The sequence below is a fragment of the Eublepharis macularius genome, chromosome 3 (genome assembly GCF_028583425.1).
Source record: "Eublepharis macularius isolate TG4126 chromosome 3, MPM_Emac_v1.0, whole genome shotgun sequence".
NCBI lineage: Eukaryota > Metazoa > Chordata > Lepidosauria > Squamata > Eublepharidae > Eublepharis > Eublepharis macularius.
In genome coordinates this window covers 154,505,315-154,530,159 of record NC_072792.1, presented here as the reverse complement: position 1 = coordinate 154,530,159, position 24,845 = coordinate 154,505,315, and the positions used below count along the sequence as shown (strand labels likewise).

At 37.8% G+C, this 24,845-nt stretch overlaps 1 protein-coding gene across 3 annotated transcripts in view; it reads left to right on the top strand.

The window, feature by feature from the left end:
* The window catches only part of PAN3 (poly(A) specific ribonuclease subunit PAN3), a 74,641-nt gene that overhangs the window by 39,162 nt on the left and 10,634 nt on the right, over positions 1-24,845 (top strand). For all 3 annotated transcript variants that reach the window (XM_054973056.1, XM_054973055.1, XM_054973057.1), the window contains 11 exons: positions 3,223-3,373; positions 9,861-10,108; positions 12,404-12,508; positions 14,235-14,292; positions 15,766-15,927; positions 16,237-16,353; positions 16,454-16,555; positions 19,343-19,508; positions 20,575-20,662; positions 22,626-22,765; positions 24,284-24,413. In XM_054973056.1, the coding sequence (XP_054829031.1) occupies positions 3,223-3,373; positions 9,861-10,108; positions 12,404-12,508; positions 14,235-14,292; positions 15,766-15,927; positions 16,237-16,353; positions 16,454-16,555; positions 19,343-19,508; positions 20,575-20,662; positions 22,626-22,765; positions 24,284-24,413 (1,467 nt within the window). The remainder of the gene's footprint in view (positions 1-3,222; positions 3,374-9,860; positions 10,109-12,403; positions 12,509-14,234; positions 14,293-15,765; positions 15,928-16,236; positions 16,354-16,453; positions 16,556-19,342; positions 19,509-20,574; positions 20,663-22,625; positions 22,766-24,283; positions 24,414-24,845) is intronic.

The window sequence follows — 24,845 nt, the reverse complement described above, 5'->3', positions numbered from 1 at the left end:
ATCCATTTATCAGTTGAATTTGGTAAGTAAAATTTCTAATTTTGTTTTGTAATTGGAGATAACTACTGCCGGCTTGATTTACTGATGCTCCAATGAATATTTGCAGTTCCTGACTTGGCAGGCCATTTGGCAGGTGTTTGTATACTTCAGTGTGTCAGAGGCCTAATTAGGTTTATGATGTTCTTTCTAATCTTGGAAATAGGTTTAAAATATATTTATATAGGAAAACTTGTATCTATCTAGTTGCTTCCTGGACTGTTCTACTTTGGCCTCTCTTCTAAATAGATACAAGGGAGAAATTTATTAAATACTGTGTTGGATCCCGCCTAAAATTTTCACCTATACCAGGGGTGGGTGGATATGGTTGCAGATTGCCTCCTCCCACATTAGGCCTCCGCTCATGCGCTCTCTCTTCTTTCACACGCACTCTCACACTCTCTCTCTCTCTCTCTCTCTCTCTCTCTCTCTCTCACACACACACACACACACACACACACACACACACACACACACACACTACAGTTGAGTGGGGAGATGAAGTTGTGCTTTTATCGATGGAAATGGTAGGTGGTGTCCAAGCTTTTGGTTTACAGTATATTAAAATTACTTATATTTTAATGTAGCTATTTGTTAATATGAACCTGAAAAGGAACAGAACAGAAGGGAGAATGGATAATTTACGGAAAGATGTAGAATAAACAGGTTTTTGAAACAAATTTCCAAGGGACAGCTCAGGTTGTCTGTTGCATCTAAGTCTTGTGGCAAAGACTGACATTTATTATGACATAAGCTGTGGTTCAATAAATGTATTAGTCACAAACACTCATGCCATAGTAAATCTATTTTGGTTTTACGTTATCACAAAATTGTTTTTGTTAAGTTCTTGTTGAAGAGCTAGGGCCAGTTCTATACAGGTTATTTGCCCCAGGTTTGATGCAGTTGGAAAGCAGGGTTTTTTTCCTGCTTTCCCACAGGATTGATATACATTCATGCACCTCTCATGGTTCCCCCAGCTTTTCTTTGATCTTTCTCAACTCTACTTTGCTGTGAAGTTTCAGGAAAGATCTCAGCAAAGCCTGGATGGCTGCCATGTTTGTGGGAAAGCTTGGATCACCAGGGAAATCCCTGTCCCAAATCACCAAAAAGGAATCCTGCCATAATCTACTAACTACTAAAGTAGTTAAGATACTAGAACAAGTGTCACCATTATACAAGTAATACAATAAAGTAATAAAATAAACTAATACAAGAAGAAAAAAGAGAAAATGAGAATCAAAAGCACTGAAGATACCAATTGCACTAGACACTTCATTGGACTTATCTGAGATTCACATAATCCAGCAACATTGTGAATTTTTAGCAGTACTTTTTTAAGTGGATGAAATAAATTCTTAACTCTGTGACTCTTTGTTTGTATATTAACTTTTGCTTGTATTCTGTTACTTTATAGGAAATTTCTGTGGACCATGTAATTGCTCTATAAATGATGTAAAGGGTTGTTAATGTTAGTTGTGTTGTATAATGGTAATACTTGCTATAGAATCTTTGGTTGTACATTAGAATACATCATTCATTGAACCTTGTATTGTTTTGTGTCTTAGACTTTAGTAGTTAGTAGTTGGGATTCCTTTTTGATGATCTGGCCAATTATCGTAACACTCCTTTGCAGGTAGTTAATTTTCTCTACAACAAAAAAGGCTAGAAACTGACTTTGAAAAAGAAAAGAAAAGCTGGGAATCCTATCACTGTGTGGAGAATGCCAAGTTTGCCTGTATTTCATTTAGTTTCAAATACATATGGCCCTCAGTAGCAAAAAAAAAAAAAACCCTTGGCACCAGCTTTTGGGATCTCTGACTGGAGATAATGCAAGACAGTGCTCTATTTCATGAAGATACTATGACTGATATTATCAAAAGTTATAGAGAGATTCAAAAGCTCCCCATCAGCTGCCTGGCATAGATAAGGAAACTGGGGAAACAAGGCAGTTTCAGTCCCATAACTAGGTTAGAAACCAGATTGAGGGGTCTAGACAATCAGTTGCATGCAGGAAACACTGAAGCTGCACTGCCATCTTGCCCATGGAGGGCATATTTAATTCTGAGCAGAAGTGGTTAGGATGCCAGGAGTCTATTTCTCTTTAAAGGGGACCCATCATCTCCCCAATGAGGACCCAACACAGATTACATGATTGTGCTCTCCTCCATTTTATCCTCACAAACAGCCCTGTGAGGTACATTAGACCGAGAGTATGTGACTGGCCCAAGATCACCCAGCAAGCTTCCATGGCAGAATGGAGGTTTGAACCTGGATTTTACGAATCCTAGTCTGACACTCTAACCGCTACACCTTGCTGGTTCTCTAAAAGAAGGCTTCTTTAGTAAAGATTTAATAACTACTTTCTTAAGTGGTTATTAAACTCCACTTATAGTCGGCTCCAGCAATTAACTCCTCTCCACCCTAGCGGTTTTTATGAACTAAAAAAAGGCAAAAGATTAGAAGTATGATGTAGATAAGTGTCCATATAATTGGATACTTTCCAGCTTGTTTCACCCATAGAAATAGGACCAACAGAAGCCTCCATGAAATCAGCAACAGCTCTCCTGACTATAGAGTCTAAATTGGAAAGAATGTTACTTGCAATAATTTGCTGCTCTGTCTGAAAGAATATGTAACTGTGACCCTTAGTTTGAGTTTTTGAATATTCTGGTATGTTTGGGACCCACTACAAGTTTCCTTGAATTTAGCACTCTTGGTTGTATTACATTTTTGGGTGGTTTTTGTTTTATTTTATAATTATTTTATAATTATGATATTTTGAAATAAATTTGAATATTTATTCTCTGACTTCGAAGAACCTCCAATCTGGGGGGCAAATCAGCCTTTTTCTACCCTGTTCCCATATTAGCTATGCCATGCTACCTATTAATTTTGTAGCACTCTTCTTTTGTTCAGCTCTAACCCATGCTTATAAGCGATTATAACTTATGGTGGCCACCCCTGACTGACATGAGCAGGACCTGCCTAGTACCAGGTAACAGAATTGGAGCCAAAGTCACATGTGTATCTGTATCAACCAAATTTACTTTATGGCCTATCTCATTCCCCCCACCCCCCAAAGCTGCTACAGAGGTCTTAACTCCTTAAAAAAAAGATCTAAGTTATTTATTAAATATGTCTATTGGTTAAAAATTTAAAACCTGCTATGTTTCCATTTTCAAACAGACACCAAACCCTGCTGCAAGTGAGTTTATTCCTAAAGGAGGATCAACCTCCCGACTTAGTAACATGTCACAGTCAAATATGTCTGCCTTCTCTCAAGCCTTGTTCTCTCATCCTTCCATGGGAGGTCCTGCAAATGCTGGACTAGCTCCAGGTAAGCTTACTGTAACTAGTGAAGTTATTACACCTTGCAGCTGAGTTTAGATAAAATTGCTTACAGCAAAAAGCTTATGTTTGAAGTCAAGTTGGTATCTAAGCAGTACAGACTACAGCACTTCTAACTTAAATCAAACAGCGTTGAAGGTTTTCTGCTGCTCCTTAGCATTGCCAAGTTGTGAGAAAATAATGTAAGCTTATGCAAATGGTAGAATTGCTCTTAAATTTTTGTAATGCGTTGGCTATAGAAGAAACAACTGAAGTTAACTCTGAAAATGGATGTGTATCAGTGTTACATGCCCTACAGTAATTTCAGTTTGGAGACTTTTGTTAAGAGTTCTTTTTGTAAATTTATCTTCAGAATATTTAAATTTAAAATATTTAATACTATCATTAAAATGTGTTCTCTGCAAAAGGCTGACGTACAAGGATTGCCTTGGAGGTTTAAAAAACAAGCAGTTTGGAACATATCTTTTTATCACAGTTTGAAAGATTAAAAATAGTATTCAGGTAAGAAAACACTGAACATGTTTGAATACCTAATAAATCAAATTCTGGACAATATACAATCTGGGCTTTTGGAAAGAATTATTAGCATTGAATTCAGAGAAGGTATTTTATATAGTGTCATCAGTTTGCCTAGGGCTTTGCAGTGTATCAAGAGACAGGTCACTGCCCCAAGGAACTTAGAAGAAGCAAGGAGGATGACAAAAGGATGGGAGCTAGGGATAGGTAGAGGAAGAATATGCTGAGTTGTTTAAGACTTTCAGTATTAAAAAGAAGCTCATGAACCTGCTTAGAACAACAAAGAATAAAACACTTTTAGGATCTGATCAAATGGTGGCAGTATACAATTGCTGTTCCCACTACTGCTCAATGCAAAGGGCCTTGTTCTCTTTCCCTCCTGTTCTGCATTTGATTGGGTTTGAGAAGAAGAGGGCCAGTGACAGCCAGGCAAGCTGATGGAAGGAGTCTTGTTATGTATATTTAAGTTTATTTTTGACGGGCTGGGTCAAGGTTTGTAATAGAAAATATAGGTTTTTGGAAGGGATTGGAAAGTGAACTCACACCCACTGTTCAGGGATGCAATTGCAGCCATTAGGGGCAGCACATGAGAAAAGGCGAGCCACCTGATGGAGCAGAAGACTATGGGACACTTAAGGAAAACTTTGGAGGAGAGCACTGAGTCTCTGAATGAGGGTGTTGGAGGTGGGATGGTGCAAATGTATATGCACTGTTGAGTGATTAAAACACTATATTTTTTAATAAACGTAAAACACTATATTTTTTAATAAGCATAATTAAACAGATCGGAACATTAAAAGAGTGCTGAAGGTTGTAGAATGATTCCCAAGCACTGAATAAACGTGGTAGTTTCTAGGCAGTATTTTTGGTGACAGTGGTAAGGTGTTGACTTAAAATCCTGTCTTTGACAGTTTCATTGATTATTCTTTCAGTTTTTCTGTCACATAGGAGGATCAAATTATGTAATGAAATTTAAATTTCCATGTAGTAGTAGTAGTAGTGAAAGATAACCTCTCTTTATAAACATCTAGCTTACTTGCAAAACTCCCAGTTCCCAAGGGTCTTTTGGCCAGGTGATGATGATAGAAGAGGGTTTCTAAATTTCCAGTTGGTAGACTAGACATGTGGAGTTAATGTGTTTGAGTACCCAGAAATAATACAGAAATGGCATCTGCATCTTTCACGGAGTAAAAAAGCTACCTCATACCCTCAGTGGGGCACTCTGCAGCCCCCTTATCTCCTAGAGCTATCATCAGTTATAAACTTTAGGCAAGCAGTTATATTAACGTTTTTATTTTCAGAGATATTTTGAAAGCAGTTCCGGTAGTTTGCTGCAGTTACCAGTAGGTGCTGTGGAACAATTGCGCTGCTGTGTGTATTGTGCAGCATCCAGCTCAAGCTACTCCAGTTTATGATCAGCAATCTGTAGCTCATCTTGGTAATATTTCTCTCACCATCCTTGGGTGGCAGGTCTTTCCTTGCTTACTGCTAGTCCCTTAATCTCAAATGGCTTTATAAAAATAACAGTGGGCCACCTAACACCCAAGAACCAGATCCTGCAACAAACGTGCTCTATTACTGTCCACTGAACCATTTTAGGCTCATCCAATTTGATATATACCATCATGCATCAGTGCTGTCTGTATAGGAGAAATAGGTCACTCCTTTGTGAGTGAGAAGTGCCATCAAGTCACAACTGACTTATGGCGACCCCAGCAAGGGGCTTGCAAGGCAAATGAGAAGCAGAGGTGGTTGCTGTTGCCTTTCTCTGCAGGGTCTACCTTGGTGGTCTCCCATCCAAGTACTGGCCCTGCTGAGCTTCCAAAATCTGACAAGATTGGGCTATATCACGCTGCCTTCTCTCCTCAGTCGCTCCCCCACCCACCCACCCCCACACATGCAAACACACAGATCTCATATTCAAAATCACCATCTTCATACATCAATGGAAGAACATTTTAGTCTCCCAGGACGCTGTGGTTCTGTCCTGAAGGTTGCCATTCTTTAGCAAAAGAGCTTGAAAGGGAGACTCCAATGCAACTGCTGAGCTGGAGTTCTTTAAGAGGTTTTATGTTCTCCTCTTTCATTGAACAGAATCCTGAGATTTTTTCTTGTTATGAATTAAATATTGTAGCAAAATCTGAGACTCCCCACACATTGCAGATGTTGAGCATAACTAGTGAATGAATAATTACATTTCGCTTTGTATTTCCTTTTTATGGCTTCTTGACCCTTTCATGGCTTGAGAAAAATAACAGCATAATGATGACCCACATGAAGAAGTGGGCAGTAGTTCATGGAAGCTTATGATGGAACAAAACTTCTTAGTCTTTAAGGTGCCACATAACTCCTGGTTTATTTTTAATAGAATAATTTATGCTGTAGCAGGAATAGTAAAGGTCTTGGTTTGAATATTAGCCTTTCTCGCTGCTCACGTTAGTATGAAAAAAGAAATTGGGCAAGGAAGTACATCACAGAAAGATTTGGACTCTTATGTTTTGGACTCTGTCAACTGTATTATTTCTGTGCATGGCCCCCTCACCAGTCTGCTATTTGGATTAATAGCGAACACAAGGTTTCTGTATAGATTCTGCCTTCTGACCCAATAGGGCTTTTAAGATGCTATACAATAAAATATAGCTAGTACTCAAACTTTAAACGAAGCAAGCAAAACATTAACATAATCTCCAGTAACTATGACCAGTAACTATGACACTAACAGAAGTCAAGCAGAGTAAAAATGTTTAGTCGGCCATTTTCAGCGTTTTTGTGGGTTGGGGGGCAAATGTTAATTCTGGACAGAAGACATTTTTGCTCATGGTAGGGTGCTTCCATTCTGAGGGGGAGAGGGGGCAGACACCTCCTACATCCAGAAGCCTTAAGATGAGTTGGATGTCTTCTGCCCGTCATCTTCTCAATTAGATATCTCTGGGCAGAGTATTAATGTCTCTAGCAAATCTGAATTTAATACATAGTTCACAGGTCATATTGACAGTTTTACTGTTGAAAAGCACACTCCACTGCCATATCATGAATTTCCGTGTAAGTCATTAGCCATGTTGAATTTATTAGGGAGAGGGAATGCTATTTCAAAATTTCCTTGAGTGGGTGAAACTAGTTGGATGTTTTGCTGAATCTTTACCCCTGTACTTGGAAGTTAGTCCTACTTGATTTCAGTAGAACTTATTTTCCAAATGAGTATGTTTAAGCGCTGTCACATCTGGCAGTATAAATATTCTCTCTTTTGTGCATAAATGTCCATAATATCGTGAATTCATTCAGTTCAGTTCATTTTTATGATTAGTATATATTTCCAATAAATATTGTGCCACTGAACATGAAAGAAGGAAAGAGACTACAGAATGTTCCTCAGTAAATAACTGTAACATGGAATGCATACAATGGCTTGGTCACATCTGATGGACAAAATAATTGGCAGACTGGGAACAAATTATATTTTGATATAATTTTGTGCAAACTTGAATTGGGAGGGGCATACATGGGTTTTTCCTATGAAGTGTTTTATTCGATTATGACCATCACTCTGAACTTCTTGGAACAGTGGGTTGCAAATACTTTAAATCAGACAGGCTATGGTCCTTGAGTCAGCTATATGTGGTCTGAACATTCCTCTCTGGTTCACGTTAGACATGTACATCACATAGACTTCTATATCATGTTTAAAAATTGACATTTGAATGTGTGAACTGGCTGCACTAAAAAACCCCAATGCATTTTAAGTGACTTTGAGTGATATATAGAAGTTTTGTTTGTGGTGGTAATTCAGTTCTGTGGTCCCTTCCTACAGTTGAACTCATGGTTTGATTTTGTGGCCATCAGGTGACTTTAGAATTTTCTGAATCTCTACTTTCTTTTAAAATATATACATGTGTAACATTTGCAACTTAACTTTTTGTCCTAATTGCCCTCCCCTCCCCCCGCAGGCAATGATAGTAAAAGTTTTAAACGCAGATCTCAAATCAAATAATAAAATAGAAATTCAGTAAATACAGTAAAACATCAATTGAAGAACAATGGCAACAGCATTGAACTTTAGCATTCCTGAATTATCTCTTAGTAAAGAACATTTTTAGAACTCATCGTTACGGAAAATATGGGGAGAAATGTTTGAACATCAGGAAAAACAAAAGAACCTGAAACATGCTGATGCATAAAAAAAATCATGTTTTCACTCCTGCATTTTTAGTAAGTTCTTTGAGAATTTTAAAGTAGGCAGTGTACAAGACTTAGATTATCCTAGCTAGTTTGAACTATCACATTTCTTTGTGTCAAAAGAATAATACTCCCTGGAACAGGAGTGCCATATAATTGAAGCATTCATGAACATTTGAAATGGTCTTATACTGCCTCAGACCCCTGATGCATCTAGCTTAGTATTATCTGCTCTGACCAAATGGTTCTTGAAAATCTCAGATACAAGTCTGAGCCCTGTTACTGGAAATCCTGTTTCTGGAGAAGCCCCAGAGTTTTAATTAATTAATTTTTAAAATATTTATTCTAGTTACATCATAAAAAGGCATTTTTCACAAAAACAATTTTCAAAATAACAAGAAAGGAAGTAAAAAAAAATTATGACCATTTCATGGACCTTCTGAAGACTGCCCCCCTCCCCGCCCCCCAAACACCTACACTGTGGCTTAAAATCAGTAATTGCTTGCCACTGTTGAGTCATATTATCTATTTATCTTCACTATTTTAACGACTATATTGGAGCCAGAATAGATAAATATGTTTTCGAACAGGCCAATTTCCAATAACAATAGAATAACAATAAGCAGTGTGACACTGCAGACAGAAAAGTACATGAAAGTTTAGTAAAGAAGAGACCTAAAAGCAATGGAAGCATCAATGGACTTCTGAGGTGACCGCATATCATGCGCTTGCTGTATAACGTCAGATGACTGGGAAAAGTCCAAGATAGTAGATGGATTGACCAGAGAGTTTGAAATCTCAGGCTGTTGGATATCTTGGACATTACTGCAATGCTGAGAGGTTAGAATGTTCATCAAAGAAATATCCTTTGACAAATCAAAGTCAGTTAGAACTTGGGGTCTTCTTCATTCAGAGCATGTGCTGTGGAGGGTTCATAGGGTTGCCATAAGTCAGAAGTGACTTGACAGCACATAACACACATAGACACTCACTCTATCCCTACACGTGAAACAGAAACCAGGTATGTCTCCCATAAGATTCAGAGAAGTGCAGAATATACATACATGTACAGTAAATGTAACAATTTTACAGTAGGGAAAATAACAAAAAATTACATTGTTCCAGTACTAGAAGAACCCAGTTGTCAACAGATTGGTTAGATTTCAGTTCACAAGTTTGTTACAAATTCTTTGTTACAGTTTTCAGTATTGGTCTTTAACTCATTCAGAAAGATAGTTGCAACTGGATCGTCAGGTAATTCTTAATTTTCTTGATTGATTTAATTTGTAATGTATTTAATTAGTTCTATAATATACTACCATATTTGGCTTCCTCAAATCACCATGTTTTATGTGAACTAGCTTGGAAGATGTTTTAGCTTTTAAAAAGACAGTGGCAAAGGTCCACGCACAGCTTTGAATCTTCTCTACCATAGTGAGGGTGCTGTATCACAGTTAGGTGGAGTTATAACCTGAATAACTTGCAAGCGCTTATAAATGCTTGGTGCTGATGGTTTTCCATCAAGCGCAGAGCAAACTGAAAATGGTGAATGTGGTACAGCATCCATTCTACTGTTTTCTGTCAGTTACTATATTTATGGATATATTTTATTTGAATCTTACATATAAAATGAATTCTTTAGTAATAAATGGTATGTGCATCTGCTGTTAGCTGAAGAAAATTGGCTTGTCTTTATCCGCTTGGTAGTGAATTGTTTTTCAAGCCTTGGAGTCTATAGGAACAAATACCTTTTTACCTGTAAGTCTTTTTTCTTTCCTTTTCATAAGGAATGTCACTGTCAGCAGGATCTTCTCCTCTTCATTCCCCCAAAATTACTCCTCACACGTCACCTGCTCCTAGGCGAAGAAGTCACACACCAAACCCAGCAAATTATATGGTGCCTACTAGTGCCTCTACTCCTGTAACTAACGCCGTCTCCCAGCCCCCAGCTGCTGGTCAGGTGATTCAGAAGGAAACTGTGGGAGGCACAACCTATTTCTATACTGATACAACTCCAGCACCTCTAACTGGAATGGTAAGCTTTTAGCTTTACTGTGAGGATGTCTGCTTAGTCCATAAAATAGATTTTAAATAATCAAAACTGTGGGGTGTTAATTTGAACTCCTCCCCCCTCCCAAATGCAGGGCTTTTTTTCTGGGGGAATGCGGTGGAATGGAGTTCCGGAACCTCTTGAAAATGGTCACATGGCTGGTGGCCCCGCCCCCTGATCTCCAGACAGAGGGGAGTTGAGATTGCCCTCTGCGCCGCTCAGCGGCACAGAGGGCAATCTCAACTCCCCTCTGTCTGGAGATCAGGGGGCGGGGCCACCAGCCATGTGACCATTTTCTCTGAGTGCAACCCACTGAGTTCCCCCACCTCTTTCCCCAGAAAAAAAGCCCTGCCCAAATATATATTAGTTGTTCACCATTTAGAAAAAGAAGCTGTGTTCTCCTCTTTCCTCTAAAGCATTCTTCTCTCTGCTTGCTTGCAAAGAGCAGCTTGGGGAAGCCCCATAGTTCTATGGCTCAGTATATAAGCTGTGACATAGAAGGTGCTTAGTGTTCTCAATTATAGGTTTACAGGCAGTAGAGCTGAAAAAATAACTGCTTGAGACTGTAAAGAATTAGAGTGGACATTACTGGGCTAAGTGGACCAATGGTCTGAGTCTAACACCTTTTCCTGTGTTTACTTATAAGTAAATGCTGTTTACTAGGGGAAGTAGCAGGATGGGCTACTTATTCTGAGTAACCTGCAAAGGAAGGAGGACACAGATTCATTCTCTGGAATCTGGGGCTTAGGTGAGATGGCAGTGAAGAGTATTTACGTGTTAGGTTGCATGTACAGTTGTTGTCTTTCTGTTTTTTCAGGGCTGTTGTTCCCATAAAGAAACAAGCGTACCCCCCACCCCTATGTGGCGGTGATCAGTCCTGACTCCTAGCCATTTGTGCAGCTAGCAATATAGCATGGCTGGCTGCACAGGTGATTTGGGTAGCTTGCCATCTAGATGTTTTTTTACATAGGAGCAATTGCTGTTCACACAAGGTGATTGCATGCTTAAGATGAATCTGCTAATAATTTGTTCAGGTACAGTGAAACCTCCATGCACATTTGGGCTGTTGTCATGTTTCATCTTGTTTTGTCTTCTAGCGAGGATGCTGATTGCATACTTTCCCATACAAACTTGCTTATGGAATTGAAAACTTGAGTCTTTATTTTTTTTTTTTACTAAAGAAGCATGAATTTGCAGCCCTTCCTCTCCCCAAATCACAGATTACCCCCCCCCCAAAGGCAGGAGTGTGGGGTGGGATCATGCAGGAACTCTGCTCAGGAATCACACTGGAGATGAGTTTCATTTAAACAAGCTGCCTGTGGTGAAAAGGTACACCAGTTCAATGGCACAAATTCAATTTACTTAGAATATGATTTTAAAATGCCACACACGCCAACTTGTTTGGTCTTAAACATTCACCCTAACATTTATTCCAGTTACATGCACAGTCACCCCAATTACATGCAGAGATTACTAAGGATTGGAAAGGTAAACTATTAACATAATTCAATAATTGATATAAAAGTTTAGGAGTTATTGGTAATGGGAAAAATGACTCCAATCAGACCTTTCATAAGGTTAGGGCAACTGTGACAAGTTTAAGATACGAGTTCCCATGTAAACATTTAGAGGTTCTTTCCAGAGAAGTTGCGGTAAGATTTGTCTCTCTTGCTAAAGCACATAGATAGTAGTATAAAGAGAAGCAAGAAGCAACCTAGTATGTCCCATTTCCATGCGTGGGTTTTTGTCTGCAGCAGATTGAGTGAAGACTCATCAGTCTGGAAGACACATTTTCTCTAATGAATTAAGGAGATGTTGTATGTTTCTCAGTTGCCTGCCCATATTTGGCCATGGTTTAAGCAGCCCCCTGTGGCAGCTATGAGCAATTCTGGCCGATTTACAGAAACTTCCATGCGGAGACAGGCACTGTGAGGGCAAAGAAGTATTGGGTACTGCAGAGTAAATTTGGAATTCTCATACATTTACATGGAGTCATGCTTTCAGTCTGGTTGTGCTGAAGGGGTCTGCAGGACTAGCAGTGCTGTGGGTGACAGTAGGTGCATCAGTTTCGAACTCCTCAGCATGATGTGCTGGTCTCCTATTTATGTGTGAATTTGCTGTAACTGGCAAAAGAAGTCAGACTCAAACTTACTCCCCTCAAGTCTTGGGCCCTAATGTCTCACCTCATTGTAGGACCAGTTTAAAGAACTGTAAAAATGTTTTGTTGTTCTAAACTTTCCATGCTCTCAACAGTGTTCTTTCTAACCTTGATTCTACTAGGTATTCCCAAACTATCACATTTATCCTCCCACAGCACCTCACGTTGCTTACATGCAGCCAAAAGCAAATGCACCTTCCTTCTTTATGGCGGATGAACTCAGACAGGTGCGTCGTTGTGCAATACAGAGCGATTGTAACCGATCTCGTTTCTTTATTTGTAACAACTCTATACTGCTTTTCTATTCAAAGAATTCACACAGTGGTGTACAAGTCTGAACCATTAAAACAATGATATGCATTTCTGAGGAAGTAGGTAAGATACATTAATGGGTGCCATAGATGTGTTAAAACTGAAATGACTGTTTTTAAGAGATGCATATGCTATTAAGTGCATTTAAATCTGGAATACTCCATAACACAGATTTTAACAGCCTGTAGTACTTTGATTTACTTACTGCATGCTCTTTCTTAGTCATTGTATTTGAGAAAAACATGTAAGAGTTCATACATCATTTGCTATGCCTTGCAACACCACATGGATTTTAATCATCAGTTGACTTTAAGTCTGAAAAGAGATGTAAATATAAACGTTTATGTACAGAGCTACTGTGGTATTCTTTTACAGAGAAATTTGGTTATGAAAGAACCTCTGAGATTATTCTCACCAATTTCTCTTTTGGGAAGCATAAGTCTTTGCAGAATCAGTTCTAGCCAGTGGGCTTACCATCCACTTCATTTCTTCATCTTTGCATGCCCTTTTTAAAAGATTCCTGACCATGTGCTAACAAAGAGCATATGATGAATCTATTTACAACAAATATGTTGTGAATCTCTGCCACGAGATGAGTATTTGAAAGCCACCCATGATGGGGACAGTACTGATTAAGGAAGCTTAGCCCCTTGGTTTGTCACATTCAGTATACCTGATTATCTTTAGGATTGGGATGCCAGGTGAATTTGGTTTTTGCTCTGACACACCTGCATAGTTTGATTTGTCTTCCATGCCTCACTTCTTAAATTGAAAGTGTTTTCCATAATCCTCAGATCCTTGTAAATGTATATATTTGGGAAGACTGGAATATATATAATTCAGAATTTTAATAATGCAAGTCCTGTATTTGGTAGGAACAAATTGTTACCCAAGGAATACCTTTCTAGCACATGATATTGTGTAAAAAGTATTAAGACTCCTAATTAAAGACAAACTGAATATGTCTCGGCAGTCTAACATTGTGAGGAAACCAATGACCATAGTAGAATATACATTGATAAAGCAATTTCAGAGGAGGAATGGGAGGGTGCTTCTGCACTGTACTTGGCTTTAGTATGGCTTTTGAAATACTGTACTCAGTGCATTTCCAGAATGGCAAGGAGACGCTGGAAAGAAGAGGCCCAGCATCAAAAATGTTTAGTCATCTAGTGAGTCATAGGACTGAAGATTGAAAAAAGTGTTAGACATCTAATATTGAAAAGATTGAGAGGGGTCTTTAAGTGAGGATTGTCTTCAGCATAAAGTACGAGGACAAGAACTAACGAACTCAAAACTGTAGGCAGAAGTGTTTAGTCCCATCTTTAGGGAGAACTTTCTGATTGTTTGGGTGATAAAACATTGGGACGCATTGCCTGGAAGATTGTTGTGGAATTTCTGTGGAGGCCTTTCAAGAACAAGTTTGATTGCACTAGTTTACATGGGTTCCAACTATAGAGATTTTTAAGAGTACTTCTAACCCTATTCAGGAATGCTGTAGAACTTCTTCTTCTGTGTGGGTTAGACCTGATAGTCTCTTTCCTGGACTCTTGTTTCTATGGTGTTGTGACTTAAAGTATGTATGAAAAAGCAAACTGCATCTCCATATCTTGATCTGTAAGAGTGCAAAATCTGTTCCTGTAGGAGCTGATCAACAGACACTTAATTACGATGGCTCAGATAGACCAAGCAGACATGCCTTGTAAGTAACCAAACGCCTGAATCCTAGTTGCATTTCTAAACTTGATGGGGGTTTTCCTTTCACGTGCTTAGTTATGTAATTCTACTACTACATTTATTAAAACTCTACTGAAGCAAAAATATTCAGCAACTATTTAATAACTGCACAGTTAGCATGATTTTCCAGTATCAAAGTTTAATGTTTGTCTTCTATGCTAACTCTTCCATGGTTTCATTTTTTGTAGTAGCATAAAGCCTAAGTTTGGGTTTCTTTCTACTTTTTTAACTTTTCATGGACTGGATCATAAGTTAAACTCATCTACAATGTGCTTCTGTGCGATCTCTAACATAACATTTCCAGTAATTTGTGATATTCATTAAGGAATTGTCACATGGAAGGGTTTTTAAGCTTCAGGAAGGGGTAGCCTCTGTGCCAGTCTCTGTAGTCCAAACACTATCGGGTTTTAGACAAATTTATAAGCAATCCACAGTCAACATGAAAAAGTGCTGCTCGGTATTTCATGCATGGTGATTCTGTAGATCGTTGGTGCTACTTCGTGGGTGCTGCTTACTGTACTCCTGATTTTAAAGCTACAATGATAAATCAGTTGCATGGGACTTGCATCTAAATGTTCCAAAAGTCAACATTAAAGCTTTTTTACCAGTTAGGGAATATTTCTGTGCTCTAATAGTTGAACTTTCTTTAAACAAATGAGCAAGATGTGACCATATCACCTCTGACTATAGTCCAAAGCTCTTCAAGGCCTAATTTTCTCATGGCAAAACTTAAGAATCCCCTGACCTTTTCGAAAGAGCCCTTGCCATGTTATATGTGGGATGGTGCCTGTAGTAAGGAGGGGAATTGGGCAAAATTCCTTCATCAAGCCCCATGTTATGTTAATGCAAGATAATTGGATTTCCTAAAGCACAGGTTTGGGGTTCTGTGTGTGGTAAAGTATCAGTTGTGAAAGGGTTAGGCTGGACCTCTGAATCTTTATAACATCTGCTTGTCATGGGAATTGCAGGTTTTTGAGACTGTGTTGTATCATTCATGATGCAGGGGTTGATAGTCCCCCCCCCCCACGTGCCCCATCTATGGAGTGAAGTTTAGGATCCTACTTTATAAAGATGATGTCTTAGTGGCAGCGTTTTGTTCTCAACGTATATCTAATTGATTTAAAGATTTTTTTTATGTTCTGAAGTTTCTCTTTCACCAACTATACCTCTTCTCCATTTATAGAATAGACAATGCAGCTTGTGTGTTAACACTTTTTAATATTAAAAACGTAGGTCTTTCCTAAGGCAAAAGACTTTGTGTGAAAGCCATAAAATAATTTGTATTAAATGATAATTGCAAAATTCTAACTTTGACAGCCCTCTAAAACAATAGTGTGTGTTGTTTTGACATCTGATTGGTTTTCTTTTCTGTCTCTGTAATAACTGTTTTCTTTACAATTGAAAGTAGTGTCTAATGTATTTCTGTAAACTGGTTTAGCTGTCCCAACAGAAGTTGACAGCTACCACAGCCTTTTCCCTTTAGAACCACTGCCACCACCCAATCGGATACAGAAAACAAGCAACTTTGGGTACATAACATCATGCTACAAAGCTGTAAATAGCAAAGATGATCTGCCATATTGCCTTCGGAGGATACATGGTGAGGGAAATCATAAGTTGTCGTCTTTTAAAATTTCAGTGCTACATATACGTAAGCCTAAAATGCTTGTGCTTTTCTGTGTAATAAATCAAGAATTGGATTTCAAACAAAATAATTCCTTTAAAAATAAGCAACTGGAAAATGGCCCAACTAACAATCCATAGAGTAGGTTATGAACAAACAAAAAGTTTATTGTGGTGCGCCTCTGTTGGTGGCAGCTCAGTATTTTCAGAACCAGTGTGAAAAGATCTCTTTGGGAGTTTGAGATTCTTTCTTTGAATAATGAATTTTTTTTCTTCATTTTTTCAGGTTTCCGTCTTGTTAACACAAAGTGCATGGTGTTGGTTGACATGTGGAAAAAAATCCAGCACTCAAATATCGTAACGTTACGAGAAGTATTCACCACAAAAGCATTTGGAGAACATTGTAAGCTTCTGGTATTTAAATGTTGACTGATTACATTGGAAGACTTCCATCAATTGCATACCTAATTGGACTCTGTGTTTGTGTATGTGTGTTTTTTAAGCTCTTGTGTTTGCATATGATTTCCACGCGGGAGGAGAGACTATGATGAGCAGACACTTCAACGATCCTAGTGCTGATGCCTATTTCACAAAAAGAAAGTGGGGTAAGACAAATTAATAGTCAAAAGAAGAAGAAATGTCTGAAATCTCATGACATTTCCTTATACATAGTTTTGTTATATTCAACTCAAGCTGTTCTGTTTATAATGCAGTAATATGGTGCTCCCTGTTGTTACAGTATGTACTAGTCCCCCACAGCTGCATATTTCCTGTTCTAGATGGGGGTGAATTGCAAACTGACTCATGGCAGGAAGATGTTGGGGTTATGTTGACTTCTTTCCTCTTCTTATACCTGCTGGTGTCATTAAGGCCATTGGGTAGTTTTCTAATATTCAATAAAATTGGGAGAGATCTAGCTGATTCCTCAGAAAGGAATTTGCCTGAAAATAGGCTAGAAGTAACTAGTGCATGTCATCATACTTCAGCATTTCTTCGTCTGATGTATACAAGAGACAGGTTGGGAAGAGAGTGCAAAAGAACCTTTAGAATAGTTTTCTAGCTGATAAATGTTGATAACGTTATACCTGTTACTTACAGTAGTACATGAACCAAGGAGTAATTAAGAATATTTGAGATATTTAGGGATATTTGTGGAACTAAGGGTGAAGTTTATGAGGATAAGAATCTGTGTGCGTGTGTATATTCAGTGCTTATGTTCTATAGCCAGCATTATAGTATGTAGCGTCTTAAAACTTCTTGTTTAAGAAATCTTTTGTGTGTCGTTAGTAAAACTAGCATCTGACAGTTGAAGAGAGAGAATTGTGGTTACATGGCTGTTTTTACACACTGCATTCTACTTTCACAGTGTGGTTACCCTTTTTTTAATTTGTTTTGCTGTGTCATTTGCTAACACATTCCGCCATATTATTGTAAGGATGTGGTATAGAGTAGCTCTTTTTTTGACAGATGAATAAAGGCGTAACAAACTGGGTTTATTTCTGTTCTGAACACCTGTGCACAAATATATTTCTGTAATCCTGCTTGCTAATTTGAAACAGTTCTTTCTCAGATGGTCCCATTCAACTAGATATCTCCTCCTCCTGTGGGCATATAGTAGTGGCATTTTTGATCTGCTTAACAAAAGATTCTGTTTATTGAATCCCAGAGCAGAGCAAAAATGGAACATAAATGAGATTACTTGCATCTTAAAACTAATGGCTTGGATCCAGTGATGCGCAAGTGAAAAAAAGGATTCTGCACAGTTCTGCTTGTGCAAGACCTTGTACAACACCTGGTGCTTGTCTCCTCCCCATATATTTTGTAATGCTCATACATTGGTTGCACAATAGCATGCACAAATGGAAACAAGTGGAGATACAATAAATTTGACTTAGTGAAAGCAGCTCTCAGTCTTTTTCTTATTTTTCTGCTATCACAAGAGCACTAGCACAAACAGAAATTTTTGCATAGGATCCAACCCAATCACTTGACAATTTCCATAATTGCAGCTGTATTCATCCAAGTTTGCAAAGGTTAGCAGTTTGGGCTAGGAAGTGGAACATCTGGGTCAGAAATCAGACAATCTAAAATTCATCACCAAGCAAAATCTATCATTACATTTTATTGTCTTGGCATTAGGCCTCAGCAAAATTACAAAACAATAACAGCCTTGTATAAAAAACAGAAGCTACAGTTTAAATGAAAATGATGTACAAATTCTTAAAAGCATCATTACACTTCGGTGTTAACGTAAAATAACTCTTGCACCTTAACTTTTCATCGTAATACATTTTTCTGTAAAATATGGGATGTGTTTATGTCTTTTGGATTTTGCATGTTGATTACTTTTCCCACAGGTTTACTGCAGACTGAAAGCATTAGAGAATACTTTGCAAGTTACTAAAGTATTTTTAGAGTCACTGTGTTCCTTCAGTTAATGCAGCTTATATAAAAGTATTAAAACAATCAATGCCTTTTTTGTCAAGTTGAAAAAGAACACAGCTTCAGAAAATGCTACTTCAAGTGTGGGCAATACACCATCAGTATGCCCCATCTGAACACCTTTGGATATTTCAGCTGCTGAAGCCCAGGCAGTTTTTGTGTATTTGCAGTAAGTGTTGCATAATGAGAAACATGTCTTTGCATTGCAAGGTAAATTTTGAAAAGAAGGCAGCTCTTTGCACTTACGTGCTACACCCGTTTTTAAAGTTGGAGAAATTTCAAATCTTGGTTCTCTGTCACTGCCTTTCTATTCACTGTGTGTTCTGCTAAGGTAAAAGCATCCTTTTCGCAACCCATATTAATCTGATATCCTAGATTCATTTGAAAGGAAATGACAATTGTGCATCAATATTTGTTAGTGCTGAATAAGTTGCTTAGAGAATGAATTATTTTCTGAATTAAGTGGTTGATTCATTGCAAAACTATCAGATGGTTATGGTCAAACTTCAAATAGATACTCTAGGAAAGAATTGGCAACATTCCAAATGCATTGGGTCATGCATTGTTTTATTTTGTAGCTGATTTGGAGAGGAGTTAGTATATTTGCGTGAGTTGGTATTATAGGAAATTTTTAATATTCTCTAGAAACACAGAACAAAATATTGTACGGTCTTGGGCTGATTTTAATGTGTTATGTGAGAGAATAGTTGTACATTTTGCTTTCTTTTTGATGCAATGAGATTATAGCTAACCAATAATACTATCTTTGTATTGTGTATTTTTTAAAAAATTAATGTTAAAGTTGCGATAAAAGTCATGTGGTTATTTCAGATAAAGCAGATTATGGTATCTGTTATTGAGCATTTAAAATTAGTTTATGCTAATTTTTAGCATTAATCACAGTGAAACAAGCTTTGAAGTGCATGTTTGTTCTGTGATTCTGGTGATAGGTCAACACGATGGACCTCTACCCCGGCAACATGCTGGGTTGTTACCTGAATCTTTGATTTGGGCCTACATCGTGCAGCTCAGCTCTGCGTTACGGACCATTCATACAGCAGGATTGGCCTGTCGAGTAATGGACCCCACAAAGATTCTGGTAACGGGTAAAACAAGGTAACAATCCATCTTTTGCTATTATGTTGTTGACAATGAGGGCATATGTACACAGAGACTGCTAGCATTATTGCAGATGTGATATAAGGTAAGTGCATGTGCAGGTCTTTAGTTTGCCAGTGAGCTGTGCTAAAGGAATTAGGCAGGGGTTGCAGGGTTGCCTTGCATATGCCCATTGTGGGTCAATTCTCCCTGCTCCTGTAATGAGGTCTGGGCAGTGCTAAGCTGTAGGTGGATGGTTGGGAGACGTTTTGCACATATAGAAGCAGATGTGAGGGAATATGTGATCTTGATCCCAATTAATGCATTGCAGTCAAGCAGAAGAAATAGAAATAAGACGAAACCTATTTGGTTTTGATACTTGATTCCAGCTGCCATAGCCTTGGCTTCTCTTTATATTCTTACTGAATTCAGTGTGGTTTTCTGCAAAGTGGAGGTATGACTAAATGGTAGAACATCTGTTTTGCATGGGGAAGGTCCCCTGCATCTTCAATCAGAAGAATCAAATCAAAGACCTACAGCCCCGGAGAAAGGCACTGCCAGTCATACTAGACAACACTGGCCTTAATAGACGAGTGGTCTGGCTAAATATAAGGCAGCTGCACGTTTATGCCTGTGTGCATCCTTAACTTAGTCAGGGAGTGTCATGTTTAACTTTTAAGTTGTTGTTCTTCCTGAAGCTGTGTTCAGTTCTTAGTATACCTTCATAAGCAGCATAGAAAATGTATACAAACTGACAACAAAAATGGAATTTTGTATATTATGCAGACAATACATGGATGAGTTCTCAGATATCACTTGATATATGATACACATTAAGTGAACGGTGTTTAAAACTCCCCTTTTACTCAGATCCTTCATGTGAATGTATACAATTGCTTATGTTCATACATATATTCTTTGCTCAACTTGTATTCATCACAATGTGTACATGAGCACACCTGATGAACAGTTGCCATTAATATTGATGACAGAAGTCTTGAAATCATTTTGTGATCAAGACTATAAAAATAATTTAACAGGAAAGCAAAGGAATTTTTAACCTGTTCTCCTATAAACGTTCAAGGTTGCGAGTAAACTGTGTTGGAGTCTTCGATGTATTAACATTTGATAACAGCCAAAACAATCCCTTGGCGCTAATGGCCCAATACCAGGTAAGTTCACAATACATTATTTTCATAATGGACATTTATCAATGCTTGTCTTGAAATATAGCCCATTATGCTTTGACATGTTGGGGAAGTGTGTGTGTGTGTGTGTGTGTGTGTTGGGGGGGAATTATCAGGAAACCTGAACCACGACGCTGTAAACTTGTAAATACTTGAGGAAGTCAGTTTCTCCACTCCCTTTCCCTTTTAACCAGTACCCAACTGCTGTCAACTTTCCATGCCTCCTAAAGTCCTCGTCAGTTCCTTGTGAATAGACAGGATTCATTCTTAATTATAAAATAATTTTCTGTATCGCATATGCAGATGTTCCTGCTATATTTGTAGGTTGCCCCATTTCACTTACCCACTGATAGGTTGTCTGCCATCAAAGTTACTAATGTAGGGGATAATTGTCATCCTTCTCCCCCCCCCCCATTAAAACTATTTGATTTTAACAAGATAAAGATGATTGCGTTTGTAAACTTTAATGTGATGTAATTTTTGATTTATTGTTGCTGTATTTATAATTTATATAGCACCATTAGTATATATGCTGCTATACAAAATTCTGAAACCCCAAAGTAGGTGGATCTGTCCCCACAAGGTATCTATAGTTTAGTGTTTGGACACAGAGCTGATAGTACAATTGGGGTTTCATTGACTGTTTCTTCCAAGAAGGACGAAGCAATTGCAACTAGATTTGAAATGAATTTGTGGGTCATAGTTCTCAGAACAATTTTTCTTCATAATTTTGCTTGGAAAAAATCACATACATCTCTTTAGACCTCTATAACACTCCCAAATTTGCTTAGAAAAGAAATGAGATTACTTTTTTCCTACCAAGAAAAACTATTTTTTTAAATTCATTTATTGATTCATATGGATGAGAATGTCCCCCCTCCCTGCACCCACTTTGACCACCAGACCACCAGTCTTTGACCACCACATTCTCTGCCAAATGTTATGTAAAGACTCAAGGTTGTATCCAAAGTTTCTGCTCCACTAACAGTGAAGATTTCCTCTTATGCAAGGCCCTGTGGCCCAGCAAAAAAACTCTGTTAAGAAAGTGGAAACTTAAGATCCAGTTTGTAGGTATTTTTAGAGCAGAGGTAGCAATCACACAACACTGCAAGTACCCAGTTAAGCAAGACAATGAAATATGTTGTAGTCTGCTAGATTTTGTCTGATAAAAGTCAAAGCTAAAAATAGTTATCTGCTGGATTTAACACAGATGGGAAAAGGCAGAAGTTAGGCATAGCCCAAGAGGTCCATGAGAAAAGAGTGCATTGTTTGAAAAGAGTGCAGTCTATTTTTCATAGTTTGTTTCAGACACATGAATAGAAACTGTCACACAGTAAATGGACATAAATAGATCCATAGGTAGAATCGAAGGGGGGAAAGACAAGAATTGAAAAGCAGGAAGAAGCATTGGTATTGAGGGGGACAATTAAAGAATGTAACAAAAGTGGGGGGAACCCATGGAGGTAAGAAACAGACATGGTGGGGAAAGGTTACTGAAGCATATTTCCCTGCATAATTTCAAGGTTTTTTTACTAAAGGTAATGGGAAGATGAAAAAAGATTGAAAGTTGTATTGTGCCCTTAATTCAGCCTTTGTGCAAATCATCTCTTGCTAGTTCTATTGTTACTTAACAAGCTAACAGATATGCACAAAGGGATCTTTTTAGTCTCTTTTGTCTCTTTGAATACATGTAAGGATACTTAAGGAGGTATGCTAGCAAGACAGTGTTTATGCATGCGTCATGACCTAATAAAAAGGAATTTAAATTTATCACACGTGACTGCACTGGACTTTTGTCACCCCAGCACGATGAAGTGGATGTCTGCTAAAAATGTATTCGCATTCAAGAACTACTTTGAATAGTATTAAGTATCTGTTTTAAAGTTTTAGAATCTTGCAGTTTATCGATAGCTGAGCCTGATAAAATTTACTTTTTCTTTTTCCTTAGCAAGCTGACTTAATTTCCCTAGGGAAAGTTGTGTTGGCTTTGGCTTGTAATTCTTTGGCAGGAATTCAGAGAGAGAATTTACAGAAAGCTATGGAACTGGTGACAATCAACTATTCCTCTGATTTGAAGAATCTTATTTTGTAAGTTATTTGAAATGTGGTATAGTCTTTCCCCGACATTCCAAAGGTTAACTTAAGATGTTATCGGGTTTATTTGCTTAGTGTGTGTCACATGTGTTCAGATGTTCTTATAAGGTTATGTCTGAAAACAGATCCTAGAAAATTTGTGGATACCTAACCTCTTTCAACATGATTACTTACGCATCTGAATAGACCCTGTCCCCATGTGACAGGAATTCTTTCAGTAGCAGAAACAAGAAGGATCCCTGGTGTGTGTGGAGGGGCACGGTAGGAATAAAGCAAACTCACCTACCTGCTCATGAGTATTGTAATATTCCCCAGTTTAATGGAAACTGAAGAATCTTTACCTAATATTGAAACTGTTATCATCCTTGTTTAAGCCTCCTTTTGTACTTAACCCCAAGCTTTTGTAAGTCTTCCAAATACTTCACTTTACACCCATCTATTGCAAATGCCTTCCAAAACCTTGTACTTAAACATATCTCCCACTGCGCTGCATCAGCCAGTTGTATTCAGCACCACCAGATAGTGATAAATCACATCGCTGTCAAATATATGTAACAATGATGAGGTTTAGAGAGAATAACTGGTTCCTGCAATGGGATAACTTTGAATAAAATGTGGAAATATTGACAGCTTTGTATTCCAAGATGAACCAACATAGATAAAGTGTTAAATTCAATAACCTTTTGTTGTAGTGCCTGGGATAAATACATATATTCACAGGGTGTTAACCTAGCACTCATCCTTAGTATAATACTTTGTTAATGTAGTAGCTATCCTAGAATCAAGACAGTACTGTGGCTCAGTCATAGAGAATGTGTCTTACAGACAGGAGGTTCCAGCCTCTGCCAGTTGCCTCTCCACAGTCTTTAGGCAGCAGGTGTTGAGAAGGACTTTTCTGAGAACTTGTAGCTCTGTACGTACCTTGTACAGAACACAGATTGTAAGAAACAACCAATGCATTTTCATTTGAAAATAAAACTGGAACTAGTACCTGGATAAATGTGAGTTTAAACTGTGTGTTCAATAAAATGCAAATTAAATGTTGCATAAGAATGACTGAACTTGCATCCAAAGAAAAATGTATACACCATACATTAATGTTCCCTGGAATATGTGTACAGGGCTGCTGATGATCTGAGTGGACAGTTCTAAACTTCAAAGGTCCAAAGTGGTCTGCCTTGGTATAATGTAGCTTCATGTGTTCATAGATATCCATTAAAATATACTGCTCCATGATACTGAATTTTTTTTAAAAGATCATTTTTTAACATGGGAATAACCACGTTGTATTCATTATAAATAAAACATACCCATGCAAATTATTAAAATTTATTGTTTAGATTTTTCATCTGCTACAGCAGTATATGATAGAACTTATTTTCCTTTCTTTTTGCTTTCTAGCTGTCACTGAAATGTTAACTTTCAAAATACTTAACTATAAAAGTCTTCACTGTTGGATCTTCTTCTTATGGCTTTGTTTTGAAGCCTTTTGTTAAAAATTGTTTGCTGTAGGTATTTGCTGACTGACCAAAACAGGCTTCGAAGTGTAAATGATATCATGCCTATGATTGGTGCACGATTCTATACACAGTTGGATGCTGCCCAAATGAGAAATGATGTAATAGAAGAAGACCTTGCAAAGGTAAATTATTCTCTTACGTATTCCACACAGCAGTTAAGGGTGGCAGTGATTACTAACACTTTTACAATTTACTATGCTTAATTACTAGATTTGTATACTGGCTTTCAAAAGGAATGTTTTCAAAGCAGTATGCACCCCACAAAAATTAAAATGACACATGCAGATTAAACAACAATGTTAAATGAAAGTATAAAATGCATTAAAAATACAAAATAGCAGTAAACACTAACAAAACATCAGATAACCAGAAAAAGATGATCAAAAACGTAAGAGCTGTGTGATGTCTTCTGGGCATGTGTCTGCCATCAAGTAATATTTGTATTATGGATTTGTAGCACAAAGATGATATTTTGAGGCATGATTGAAAGTTGCAGTATATTTTGAAAAATGAGGGCAAGCCACTTATTCAAACAAGAAGTACAGGAAATATGT